Source organism: Lepisosteus platostomus, chromosome 6 (assembly GCF_059453375.1).
Source record: "Lepisosteus platostomus isolate fLepPlt1 chromosome 6, fLepPlt1.hap1, whole genome shotgun sequence".
NCBI classification, from domain to species: Eukaryota; Metazoa; Chordata; class Actinopteri; order Semionotiformes; family Lepisosteidae; genus Lepisosteus; species Lepisosteus platostomus.
This window is the reverse complement of record NC_142616.1, coordinates 62,494,226-62,508,360: the sequence shown is the minus strand read 5'-3', so window position 1 is coordinate 62,508,360 and position 14,135 is coordinate 62,494,226. Positions and strand designations below refer to the sequence as shown.

Sequence of the window (14,135 nt, the reverse complement as noted above, 5' to 3'; positions counted from 1 at the left end):
GGTGTTTCTCGAAAAGAGTAGGGATGTAACCCCGGCGTCCTGGCAACATTTCCCATCGGCCTTTATCAATCATGGCCTCCTGACAATCCCCCTCTATAAATTGGCTTCATTACTCTGCTCTCCTCCCCACTGATCGCTGATGTGTGGTGAGCGTTCTGGCGCACTATGGCTGCCGTCGCATCATCCAGGTGGATGCTGCACATTGGTGGTGGTGGAGGGGAGTCCCCATTACCTGTAAAGCGCTTTGAGTGGAGTGTCCAGAAAAGCGCTATGTAAGTGTAAGCAATTATTATTAATTAATTATATGTAAACCAATTATGTCTATCAATGCCATTAACTATGTCCTTTATTAAATGTAATTAAAACCACCAGACTTCCAGTGTCATTTAATTCTTGCAATGACAGCTTGTTAGTTTATTAAAATGTAGGCCTGTGATGTCCAACAATAATTACAAATGACAAATACTGTTTAGAAACCAGATTGGTCGCATCTCTAATAGCATAATCACCTGGTGACGGGAGGAAGTATTTCTGAACAAAAACGGTGCATAACTTATCTCTATATACATAATAATCACTATTAAATCATTTAGAAACGGTTCTAAATATCTCAAAGGCATTCCTTTTTCATTTTTTCCAGAGCCGATTTTGTGTATAGTTATTGTACTTGCTCCCTCCCCGTTTAAAAGATAACGAATGGAAAGATGTATCCGTTTTTCAAGCCGACGCTACACAAAATGTTCACTGTATGGCTGAGATAATTACAGGCTCACAGTGATAATGCACGTTAACAAGCCCCGCCTGAAAGTTGTTGCTTTTACTGAACTACAGTTCCCACTTGAATCCGGTTCCCTTCGGTAGCATTCTGCAATGCGATTGGGCTTCCCATGCACGTCTACCAATTGCATTTCACAATACTGGCATGTTAAAAAAATGACTTTTCATGTGGAGCGAAGGCTGAAAGGTCCATAGATTTTCAAGTGGTTGCAGAGGAATATCAGTGTTTTAATAATCCAAGCAAAATAACCGAAGGTCGTACTGAAGGACAGCATTTTACAATGGGAGGGAGTGAGAGTGTAACTAGAAAGGTGTCTTTTGGTTTGGACGAGGAAGACAGGGTGAGGGTTTTGCACGGAATCAAGGTAAGGAAGGAACAATTGCCAAAAAGCAAACTTATTGGAAAGGTCCTGCACGCTAAGGAGAACGTATTACGTTTATAACAAAGGCAAAAATGGAAACTGAGCTTTATCTGGTTTTTAGTCACCTCTTAAGTCTAGGTCGACAACCGTACACTGGGTACAAACGCCTGGAGATGCAATCCTGTCTTCTAACATCGGATGGAGCAATTAATGTGGGCTAGGGAAGCATCCCATAAGTCATGGCTTTATACAGCTCTCGGCACCAAACCAAAGTTGACCTCTGATAAATGCTTGCAGGTTTGCAAGCTGTCTTGCTTTGTAATAGGCAAATCGGATGCTGACTGCCTCAAATGCTGCCGAATTGCCGAAACTGACAATGCCAATGTTACCGTTAAAGCAAAAACAAACGGTCATCCTGTAGATCAACACGCCAAAACAAAAACAATAGCTGTTTTCTCATACAGGCCCAATTCATGGTTATTTGAAATATAACATTAACTTTCTAAATTACTCACCAAATAAACGTGGTAATTTGTGTTCCAGTTTTGGAGCATGTTTGCCTTTTAATCTCGTATTTCACTGTCTTGAAATGCTTGTAATGCTATGCTTTCATCAAGTGCTCTTCAACTTGTGTAAGCAGTGGTTACTATTCACAATACAGCGATTGCATCGTTTATGATTGCAGGTTGAGGTCCTTGTTTTTTGTGTCATCGAAAAATATGTACCTCTTTTAAGCTCAGTGTCTCGAATCTCCAGACGCAGGCATAGGTTTGGAATTAGTGGTGCAGAGTTGCGAATCTCACCTGCTGGTCCTTAAGCACCACTTCCAGCAGCGACCTGATCTGGTGTAGCTGCTTTCTGTTCAAGGAATGTCTGGGCCCAAAGTTGCTTCTCTTCAAAAACGTGTTGCAATAAGGTCCTGAGGTGGCATGATTTTTGAATGTTGTACATTTTTCTGACAGCAGTTAATTTACTTAACACAGCCTTGAGACTTGATTGTTTGTTCAGTTCAGTTTATTGTCATATAAACAAGTGCATGCGTATTTGCATGTGTGCTCCATAACAAAGACATTAAAAGAATCACCAAAAACATAAACACAGAACAGCAGCAACAACAACAAGTTAAATAACATACAAAGCCAGTGGTAGGGGTAGAGTTCTGACAGTTTGTGGGAAGAAACTGTGTGAAAACTGTGGGGGGTTATGTGGAACATTGTTATGTGGAACATTGTCCAGTTAGCCTTTAAAATCGTGAAGTCAGCACTGAAAAGAAGTGCATTACTGTCACTTACACGTGCTGTTTGTCTACATGTATGGGTTCGCTTCCTGGACAAAATGATAACACACTTGTTTTCTCTGGGCAGTTGTCGGAGGATGTCATCAGGAAAATGAAAGAAAAATCAGCCGAATCCAAACCCTCTGCTTCAGACGAGTGGTCGTCCTCTCAGACAGAAAGCAGTAAAGACTCCTCAGGTCTTGTCTTGTTTGTGTGAACTATTTTTACAAGTTACTGTTTCATCAATAGGTGTAATAATAGAGATGGTACAAAAAGTTTGAAAAGAAGAATTTCAATAAAAAAATAAAATAGCTTTTCAACAATTGTGCTTATTTCTAATTCCATCATACTGATGAGAGTGATTCGGGTGAACTGACACTTTTGCTTAACTGAAGATTGGTGAATGAGGGGCAGATGCTTACCTGTTGATTGAGTTTTCTTTGGAGAAAGATGTTAACATTACATTAAATGCGAATACATTTAATTAATGTGAAAGCACTTAACAAACAGTGAAACAAAATGTGTTGGTGGTCAAACATTTTAACAACATCACATTAATCTGAAAATGTGAAAGAAAATAGTGAAGATGTTTTCTTTTGTTGTTTGTAGGTTCAAAGATGCATTCGGGACACACAGTCACAGTGAAAGAAGAGGAGTTATACAGAAGGTGGGTGTTTTCATTGGTTTTAATTGGTTTTAAGCGCTTTGAGAAGCCACCTTTAAAGGCGCTATATAAAAATAAAGTTTATTATTATTATTTGTATTGTTAATTAGGGCCGTGCGGGTTTTTTTATAAGCTATTCCGATCTAACATTGACCGTGCTGTATTTTAAAAAGGTGGAGTTCGTCTGACACCCCGTGGTGAAGTGAAGTATTACATCCTTAAACGTGGGTTGGAAGGAACAGTTAAAGTATCTTAGAAGAATTATGGGACAATATTGTTCTAATATGATAGAGAAACAAATCTGGAAACATTATGTTATTCAGATCTGAGACTAAACCTTTATATTATTTTAGTCATATAAGTTTAGTTTATTTTAGTTTATATTAGTTTATCTGTCAGTTTTCTCTCTGTTCATACAGTTCTCTGTTTTTAAACTGTTTACTAAGTAGCTTCTTTTCTTCAGCTAGTAGGTATAATATTGTGGTTTTAAATGTTAAAAGTGAAAAATCTGTTTATTAATTTGGTTGCTGACACTGTGAAGGTACTCAACCAATTTTTTAAGAAATCAGTTAAATCCCACAAATATGTCATTATCAGATATTGAACATTGTGGGCTGTCCTGATGGAAAAGGGACCATGCATAACAAGCCTTTGAAGCCCCTGTTTAATATAAGTCATCAAGAAATTCAGAATACCGTAGTCAGCTTCAGTGGGCAGATACAGTCCAGTTAATATTACTACTGCCAAGTCCACAGTATTACTATTCCAAATATTTTCAGCATCATTTGGCTTTGAATCTTCACTGTCCTTTTCAAACGCGTAACGTGGAAAAATGTCTGAAGGTTCTTAGCTGCAGATTTAACTGCAGCAAAATCATTCTGTCAGAAAACTGCTGAAGAGAGAATCTTTGCAAGCTTAGTCTTTTATGAAGAAAGATAGGATCTTGGTCTGCAGAATGACCTCCTGTGGCTACAAAACAGTATAATGATTGCATCAGTACTTTTTAATCTAGCTGAAACATTGCTCTGCATTAGCCTTTAGTGTGGTGTGGTGTTGTGTGTTTATTTTGTTTGTGCTGCACAATGCTTTGAAGTACTTTAGGAAATATTACCATAAATAAGATCATACACTGTCCATTTTGTGCAAAAAAGTGGATCAATATAAAAAAAACTGCTGACTGTAAAGAAATACCTCTGAAAGCTTGGAATGATGATGATGATGATGATGGTATTGATTAAGTTATGTCTTAAGTCTGTGTTGCGGGTTGTAATTTTTTTATTTTTCGAAAATGCTATTAGTTGTAATAGTAGTTTTACTATTTTACTTTAGTAATGATGAAAATGTACATTATTTAAAAAAAATATCTCGGTTAATGTTGTTAATGTTGCTCATACTTTTTTTATGCTTTGTGTGTCCAGAAAGTGCTTTGCATTTTTGCCCGGATTAGGGTGTTCGGTGTTCTTGTGGTGCTGGAGACTGTTCTGGTTACAGGTGTGATGCCATACCTGCTTGACGCTCTCTTGCAGGTACGAGAGGGAGAAGGCGATGGTCCAGGAGGAGCTAGCTCGGATTGCCCGGAAGGAGAGGGAGTCGGTGCGAGACGAGCTGAGCCTGGCTGTCCTTCGGGAACGAGCCCACACACGCCAGGAGGCAGAGAAGGCCAAGGTGCTGGTGAGTGTCCCTTCACTGTGCCCCCAAGAACACAGCAGTGTACCTAAATGCAGATCCCTGCACGAGCTGGCACCTTGAAAATGAGTCCGATGGAGTTTAAACTTACACAATCAGAAGTGAAGGCAGCCTTTTATTGGTATTTTGTTGCCTTAAAGCTTGGAAATTAAGGGGAACATTGTAAATGTTGTTAATGGAGTCAGTCACCTTAAATTTAATACTAAGGAATTGCCTTAACTCAACTCAAATTCATTCTATTAATTTCCCAAAGTAAAAAAAGTGGCAGTAAGACAAGAAAGCCCTTGACCTATTCACTTATATTTTATTTATGAATATTATTTAATATATTATAAAATTTTTTTTTAAATTTTAAGTTAACTGGTATTTAGGATAGTTGTTCCAAACCTTTTTTTGTACAATGTTTTGCACAATGCTTGTAGTGCCTTTGAAAATGAATATGGATCAAAACTAGATTAAAACAGACATGTTTGTGACTGTCTTTTCTTTGTGCAGTTTTATCAGTGAGATAGTCTGGGATTTAAATTACAGTAAGCAATTAAAAAAAGTTGTCCTAAAACATGTGAAGACAAAAGAATATGAAATTGGTGTGAAACTGTTAAAAGAGAACTCAAACTATTGGACTAGATTAATTTCTAACATTGTGTTGAACTAAAGAATTCAAATGAAAACAAGTTTGCACACTGGATGTTTGGCTCCTTTAACCCCTTGTAAACTCAAACTTGATTCAAATCAGAGCGACTCCCTGTTCCATACAAATGCATTCTGCTCTTTTGAAAAGCTCCTCAAAAGCTCCTCCTGTTTGTATTTCCTCTTGCGGTGACTGTTTAACTAGTAATTTGAATTTTATGACTTGATTCTGATATGGTTTGGTGGAGTACTAAATGAGTCTCAGTGAAAACTGAACCATAGTGGTTTTTCTGAATGATCACTGATCTTAAATAACAATCTCTACGGTTATGTAGGTTCAGATTTCTAGTCTTACAGTACGTAGGCTTCTTATCGTCCAAAACAGAAATGCCTCTTTCTTTTCCCACCTGGGGGCGTGCTCAGTCAAGAACATCTTGTGTAAGGCCCAAGCTGTTTAACTTTGATGTCTGGAGGCCTTTGTGGTGTGTGGTACCGTAAAATTACAGTCTTGGTTTTGTACACATCAAAGCTACTTCAGGCTGAAGCCTTAGACAGGCCACATGGTTATCTTAGATCTTGGCTCAGGATTAGCACTGGAGGCTGATCCTGGCTGTGGGTTGGTGTTTTTCCAAACACCTGCTGTACTTGATTACCTTCTACTTCCGTTTTGCAGGTGTCATTATTATATTGACTATCTGCTGGCACAGACCTGTGGCCATGGGTTTAAGTACATTTACAATGGAAACCCTTGAGGCTCTGTTCAGAAGTAGACAAACCTAAAACCAAAACCTTAAGTGAATATTATGCTACAGAACAGATTGGATGTCTTTAATATTTGTTTATTCCATTTTTTTGTTATAAATTGTTACTTTGACTTACTTTTTTGTTGTTATTGTTTCATTCTCTTTATCCGTTATGAGGTAAAGCTAACAGTATAGGAGACATCAGTTCCCCCCACTTAAATCACCCATGGCTTTTGTGGATAGATTTGTAAAAGAGCCAGTAAGCTTTAACCTTTTTACATTTACATAATGTCAGTGGTTGTGTTTAGTCATACTTCACAGAGGTTTTGTGTTAGTTGGTCTAATACTTTATTATTGTATTGTGAGCAGCTGCCTTCATAACTTATTTTTCTCTCAACATTGTTGGTACTGTGTAACAGCTGCAAAGATATTTCCAACTTCAGTGGTAGGTCACGTTTATACATTTATTTGCCTTATTCACAAACTGAAAGTGTGTCACACTTTGTGTGACTAAAGTGTGTGTCTGAACGTAAGATTAGGTGACAGTGCTCTGCCTGAAACATAACAATGATGTAGAACAGAATTTGGTCAGCTCGGTGCTAAGATTATTGCCATCAATACAGATAAGGTTACATTATCCATATTGATGGCAAGGAGAGAAATGATTCATTGCCTTGGCTGGATATTTAGAGAGATGTACTGTAAATGCCGAAACCTGGTTACTTTGCATGGATTTATGTCCATTAATATCCCAATATTACTGCAAGCTAAAGTCCATGAATAATATGAATGTATGTATTATAGAAAACAAAAATGGATTAATTTAAAAAAGAGAGGTCAGCGTGCACGGTAAATATGTTTACACAAATATTGAAAATAAGAACGTCATAAGAAGCATGACAACAGATAAAACATACTATGCCTGTCTAGGCAGAAATTTTAAAATGTTTTTTATTTTACGTGTGACGCTCTGAATGTAAGCAGAGAAGCAAAACTCTAAAACGGATATAAACAATAAGCAGCTAAGTGAAGTAATTCATTAGCCATGCAGTGTTTAATAACCCATTACTGTCAACAACAGATGTACCCAGATGCCTGCGTTAAGACGTACGCTTTGCACTGAACGCTCATAAGCCGCTGCCCCTGGGCAAGACTGAGCTCGCACTCTTGCGTCTTTCTGCTCTCCGCTGCTGTGAGAATCTGGCTAAGCCTAAGGCTGTGGCTGTTATCTCAGGCTGACAAAGATTGTGCTCTCAGGATTTTCTTGTGTCGGTATCCGGTGATGTCCCCAAGCACAAAAATCCACTTGCAGTCGCAGCTACCTGCTCTTATTTATTTATTTTGTCTAATGGCAAGTTTATAATAAGACTCTCTCTTTGGGCTAGTTTAGCTAAGCCCTGGTTAAGTGCCTCTTCGCAAATCACTGTCGAAATTTTAAGTAACCTGAAATTGCTTTTTTTGATTACATCCCGCTTTTTTCCCCGCTCACACAAATCTTGCAGGAAATGTGTTTTCTGTGTTTTCCCCTCCACCTCCCCTTCCCCTTAGCTATGCTGTTATCTGCAGTATGTGAAAGGTAAATTGTACCAAGAGAGTTTCTTGAGGATTTAGATACAGGCTGATGTTTTACACGGAGTCCCATTCTCTGGCTGACTTCTGAGACATGTTGCCAGCACCTTATCTTGGTTCTGACACACACCGGACATTAATCGAAATTCATTGGAGAGGCACGTGTGGGGAATTCACTATCAGGCAGTGTGCAGAACCTCTATTGTGGAGACGTAATTGTGTTTTAACCCCTCTTGGGACTTGCACACAAGTGCTGGGACATTCTTCACTCTGGCATGAGATTAATAATGACGCTCTTAAAGATAATAATACCTACATATATGAAATCATCCTCTCCGTAAAATACAGGTTTCTTCCAGATTTTTGCTTATTATGGTGTTTTCAGCCCAGGAAAATCAAATTGTTTTAATAATAGGAGAGTGGCAAAGAAAGACTGATTCTTGAAAACCACAAATTATGTAAATCGTGCTACCTAAAATTAGAGGTGAGCATCAGGCAGTTTCAATCTGTGTATAATTTGCAGTAGCAAAATATAGCCTGGGAAGCACTAAAGCAAAAAGAAAAATGTTGCTTAAGAAATAATAGCCTCTTCTTGAGTTTAATTAATAAAAAGCCAGCCGAAAAGACATTAAAAGGCTTGTTTGACAGATTTCTAATAGGGCCCTTGAGCCTTTGAAAAACCATTGGCAACTTGGTGTGGATTGATAAGTGCTTATTTTGTGTCTTCGACAATAAATTATATGGTATAACCTGAGGTTGCTGCATAAGCACTCTGTCTGTAGGGGCAGCAGTGAGCTTTTTTGAAAGTCCCATACTGTGTGTAACTCTGTGTGCACATGTGAAGAGTGTGGATAGAATGCTAGAAACTGTCTAAAGATTCTAACAGCCAAATGGGCCCGATGGGGTAAATAGTTTCTTTTGTTTGTAACAGTTCTTACATCTAACAGAGACTGGGATATCCTGCTGTGTTGCTTGAGATGGCATAGTCCAACATTTTTTTTTAATCTGAGAAATCTAGTTTTTTTCATTATATGCCCACCCTATTTTGGAGTTGCCAGTTGTTTCTTATGTCGGCTCAAAGTGATGACTGCTGTACCAATATGGACCGAATGAAGAAATGAGGATAGGCATCCACGCTTCAAGATATTCACGTTCTAAGCTACTCCGTGAAGGATATGAGGTTCGGTGCCCTTTGGAGGAGAGTTGTGACCCTTACTGACCACACCTAGTCCTGGCTGCCTAATCCCAGTCCTAACCCTAACACTTAAACAATTTTGTATTGCCACTTGAAATCCTGATCACAGTCTTCTAGTGACATGACCTGCACTTGTCACCTAGATCTTAGAGCTCACTCTGTGCCTGGGTGTGGGTTTTCACCAGTTAAGCTACTTGCAGTCCATCTCACTGGTTTTCTGTTTTTGGAAATGTTACAGTCTAAGACCTGGGAAAATTATTTGAGTTAATTAGACCAGCTCTTTTCCTTAGTTCTTATGCAGTTGATAATCTAATGTACCTGAAATAGCATATTGATCACATGTTCTGGATAATGAGTGTGTGGGTGCACCAGTTCTCAGCTGGCTTCCCCAAGATCACCAGAAGCAGCATTTTAGTATCGATCAGCATACAGTACGTTATAGACTTGAAGCAGGCTAGAAACATTGCACAGAGTAAAAGTGAGAAATGAAAGAGTAATTTAGTCAAGTATTTATGACTAGTCAAAAATACATCACTGAGTATCTGGAGGTAAGTGTCTTTATAGGCGAGTTTATGATGTTGCTGGAAACCTATTGTTATTGTTCAGGTTATGATTATGCAGCCAAGAAGCAAAGTTGGTGGTGGTTGAGCTTGTTTTTTTTGTTTCCACTGTTATTTTCAAATGCTCCTGAAAACGCATGTCATTTGGCAGGATTTGAACAGGCTAGGTGAAGATAAAAGTATGCTGGCAGGTCACATAGTTAGGCTGCCATATCGGATTTTTGAAAATAAAACTGGAAGAATTGTGAGCCATGCTGGAGGTCTAAAACCTCATGTTCATGATAAAATTATCTTCATCACAAAGTAATTGATGATAGGTTTGGTTTTTGTTGAAAAACGTGAATGACTACTCCTTCGAAACCAATGAAAATTGAGTTTATAAACCCAAGAGTGCAGATAGGATCGTGGTTACTAAAGAACACAAATGAAAAACCTTATTTGCTTGTCTTTTTTCATGACAGATAACCACTCTTAAAGGTCAAATGCAAATCTGTTACAAAAAAGGGATGATCTGTAATGATCCTTGCTTGTAGCTATATTTAAAGTTTGTATGCATCATCTGTCGTTTTGTCTATATCTTGATTTTGCTGTAATTTACAGTGCCCTTTATTATAAAATTAATCAGTCATGACACTGCATATGGGAAGGGATACCCACACAGTAATGGCTGTAACTCAAGGGACGGACCATGGCTGCTTGGAAGTATCTGAAATCCTTAAATCGGTTTATTATGCTGTGCTTGTTTTATGGGACACTGAATTTAATATCACCTTGAGTGCTGTTTTTTTTTAAACGGGTGGCTTACAAAAATCGGAAAATGAGTTATGACATTTTCAGATTTACTACTTTATCTGGATGGAAACTATAGAGGTGCCATTGACTACAGCAATGGTTAACGGATAAAAATCAACAGCATTTCAAAATGCAGCTTGCAATTTCCAGAGCATTTCTAACCCTATATGGTGACTGACCCCAGATACCATAACTCATCTGCTCATTGTGTTTCTAGAGCATAGTTCTGCCTGAGGGCTGATGGAGTGTTCCAACACATTCCTTACATACTGTAACAACGACGTGCTTGGATATTTAATACTAAAATATACCCTATTAGTTTTGACAATAAAGAATATATGTAAATCTATATGTCCCATCTTTTACTAGTGGAATTTTAACATATAAATAATATGCACACACAGGTCATAGGCAATCTAGGATATCTTTTTGTACATGAAAGCAGGGGTGATAAATTTTACTTTAAAGATCATAGGGTAAATGAAAACAGAGGATTATTATTTTTGTCTGAAGGATGATTTAATAAAAAGTGGTCAGGATGGATGGCTTTTTTCTTCTTTTTTCAGCACAGTCCTTGAGTAATGAAAGGAGGTGGAGGAGGGATATAAATTGCATGCTGCTGTGTTGTTTGGCAATAGCATATGTCAATAAAGTGGCAGGCCCAGCTATTCAATTGAGTAGTTTAGAGTGTGGGTGAATGGAAGCTATATAGTACCACTATACCAGAATATACCAGTGTTTATCACTATACAGGTATTTTCTAAGTTTAAATTTGGCTAAAACCCAATGCTATGTTGCTTGTATCTCAGTTGTGGAAAAGTGAGTGCTTTAATGCACATATCGCTGATCTTGGTTTTAATTCTTCTACAGAATCCAGAGGCTTTCATGTGATCTTGTCCTTGAATGTGATCTTTGAATTCTGTGTTAAAAATATCACCCGAGTTTATTATTCTTCATTACTTGTTTATATGGGTATGTTGCGGAAAAGTTAGTGTGTGCTTTTATTCAGGCACACAATGATTGTGGTGCTGTGTTTGCTGGTGGTTATGTTAAAATCCTTCACAGCTTACAGTACGTTGAAAGCTCAGCTGTATAGATAAAAACAAGAACTGCATCTCATGACCATACATAACAGCCCGTTACAAAATGGCACCATTTTACACCTCTTTTTCACAAATGATAAATGTATATCTTACAGCGTAAAGAGCTCATAATGAATAAGGCTTCTTCCAAGAGCATTTTCTTCAATTGGGATTGTCAGGGTACCTGATGAAGGTATTACACACATGTCTGGTATCTGTTTTTTAAGGAAAACACATTTGTCTGTCGTTTTGAAAGGTGTGCTTAACACCCTTAACTGCTGGCATGATGGCAAGTGTACTGTGTGAAATAACATGGTGACAATATAATCTGTTCCACATAGAGTAATTACTGTTGCAGAAATACAGTTTTCTTCATCTAAGCAGGACTTTGTGAAGTACCACTGGTTGAAAATGGTATGTACTGAATAAAGATCACTATAGTTTTCAGATAAATCAAGGTAATTCTCAAACCAGGACTTTTTTTTTAGTGAGGACGAATGTGCTTGAATTAAGTGGTCCAGCTTATCATACAGAATGAATTTTATTTACAATATGTAATTTCTTAAAAATATAGGTTCAACTATGGAGGACATTCTTTCCGCCCCAAACGGTGCAACAAAGGAAACTGTGATGTAATGACTTGTATGTATGTTTTTCTTAGATATTAGTGTTCTAACTTATTTTTTCTATCCTGAAAAATGAAATATCACAGTCTAATAACTTCAGGGTATGAAGGCCTGATTTTGGTTCTGCAGTCTTTCAACCTAGTGTTGACAGTAACTCCTCCTGATCATTCTAGATGTGCCTGATAAATGGAAAACAGAAAACTAAAAAAAAAAAACAGAAGAATGAATAAATTGATAATCTGAATCTGACAGCCTTGCTGTGACTCTAGGGAAATTAACAGTCAATGTTTGAAACATCCCTCCTTAAACTGTACTCTCTCAAACCTTTTCATCCCCAATACAGTACATACTCGTGGGGTTTCCTGTTCATATAAATTCTGCTTGCTATTTCTCCTGCAGATGGAGAGGTCACTAGTAGTTCCAAGGGGTAAGGTAAACCCATAATTTTTGGGAATGGGGTTGTGGGGAAATTTCTTCACGACCAGGGTCTGCAGCGCTCCTACAGTAGGTGTTCGTTTGTAAGGATTACTTTGAAAAGAAAGTTCTGAAGTTGGAGCATGCCCACGGCTGGAGCTGTTTCTTTGCAGACGATTCCTTTGAGGGGATTTGTTTTTGCTTTACTACCACCCAGAGGAGGGGGAGTCAAAAGTTCAGTCTGTCAATTAAACTATCTTGCTGTTGTAAAATGACGAGACTGGTATCAACTTCCTCTGGGTTTCTTAACTTTACTGTATTTAGCTAGATTTCTAGTGCAGGAAAATTGAATATTGTCAGGTCAAGGTTGTGATGATAAGAAAAATGTTGGAAATTTAATTTGAAATATGCTTTATTTCTGTTTTTTCAGCATTTTTTATCTCACCATTTGCTCTCCTAAACTCCTTAAAGAGAGTGTACTTAACAGAAAATGTCTGGAAATTATCTTGCAGATTAAAACGTCTTAGAAAAAAAATTATAAACTAGAGTCAGAAATAACACCTTTGTTTTTGCTGGGAAAGTACGATTTGAAGTAGCTTTCTTTTTTTTGTGTCATGCATGTCACTCAAAACTGGGTTTACTGAAGTTTAAATGGCTCATATTCCTTCATTTTGTCAAGGTTAGCCCATCTCCCCCCAGGTCAAAATGCAAAACAACACCAGGAGAGAGCGATAAATTGTACTCTCAAATAACTTGGCACTGTTGTTGATTACATACTAACCTTTGAGGAAAACATGGGTGCCATATGTAAGAAGGGCCAACAGCAATTGTTCTCCCTAAGAACATTCTGTGTATGTGTACTACAACAATGACTCTTCTATAGAACTTTCATTGAATTTGTTCAAACATTCACTGTGGTAGTCTGGTTTGGTAACCTTAATACATGCAATGAAAATGGACTGAGCACTATTGTGAAGAGCAAACCTATTGGTGCACAACAGAAACAGCTGGCAGATGTCTATGTCAACCACATAATGTGGAAGACCAATATAGTCATTGACTGTCATGACCATTCCTTGCACAGTGAATTCGACCTCCTTCTGTCTGGATGTCGATTTAGACTACTTAGATTCAAGAGCAATAGAACTAAGTCATCTTTTATTCCCACAGCTATTAACCTGCTCGATTTAGGCAACTGCCTGTTTTTTCATATATGCATTTCTCTTATTTGTTAATGGGTTCATCTTTTATCTGCCTGCAAAGCAAATTGTCCTTCTGGGCCAATAGAGTATGTTCTGTTTGGAACTAGGGTACCATGAAAACTATGAATGAAATTTGAGAAGGAAAATGTCATGGGACCACGTGACATACTAAACAAGAAGACGTTGTTTAATTGATCAGATTTAAACATTTTTATTTTTTCAATATAAACTAGAGAAACAAAATACAGTAATGATAAAGGAAGGACGGAGCCATTAATGAGATTTTACGAGATATGTATTGCAATTTGTGAGCAAGAATGCATCTGATTGATCTGAAAATAATAACAACAATATATACTGTACAGCAGATTATCTTATAAACGTTTATGAATATAGCAGCATGCGTCAGAAGAAAAAAGACTGCTGTGTTTTCATGCTCGTGTTTAAGAATGGATAAAATGCAGTTTAAATTGCAAAATATGTGATTAAAGAATTCAAACGAAGAAAGAAAAAGTTTTCCTTGAAGTCTTGGAGCGGCACATTCTGGAAACCTGTCA

General features: G+C 37.7%; 1 protein-coding gene across 2 annotated transcripts in view; it reads left to right on the top strand.

Annotated features, from left to right (window-relative positions):
• The first annotated feature begins 919 nt into the window (after nucleotides 1-919).
• Nucleotides 920-14,135, top strand: part of LOC148662066 (MICOS complex subunit mic25a-like) — a 147,879-nt gene continuing 134,663 nt past the window's right edge. For both annotated transcript variants that reach the window (XM_088636766.1, XM_088636767.1), the window contains exons 1-4: nucleotides 920-1,142; nucleotides 2,504-2,612; nucleotides 3,025-3,082; nucleotides 4,606-4,750. In XM_088636766.1, the coding sequence (XP_088492892.1) occupies nucleotides 1,059-1,142; nucleotides 2,504-2,612; nucleotides 3,025-3,082; nucleotides 4,606-4,750 (396 nt within the window). In that variant the 5' untranslated portion in view covers nucleotides 920-1,058. The remainder of the gene's footprint in view (nucleotides 1,143-2,503; nucleotides 2,613-3,024; nucleotides 3,083-4,605; nucleotides 4,751-14,135) is intronic.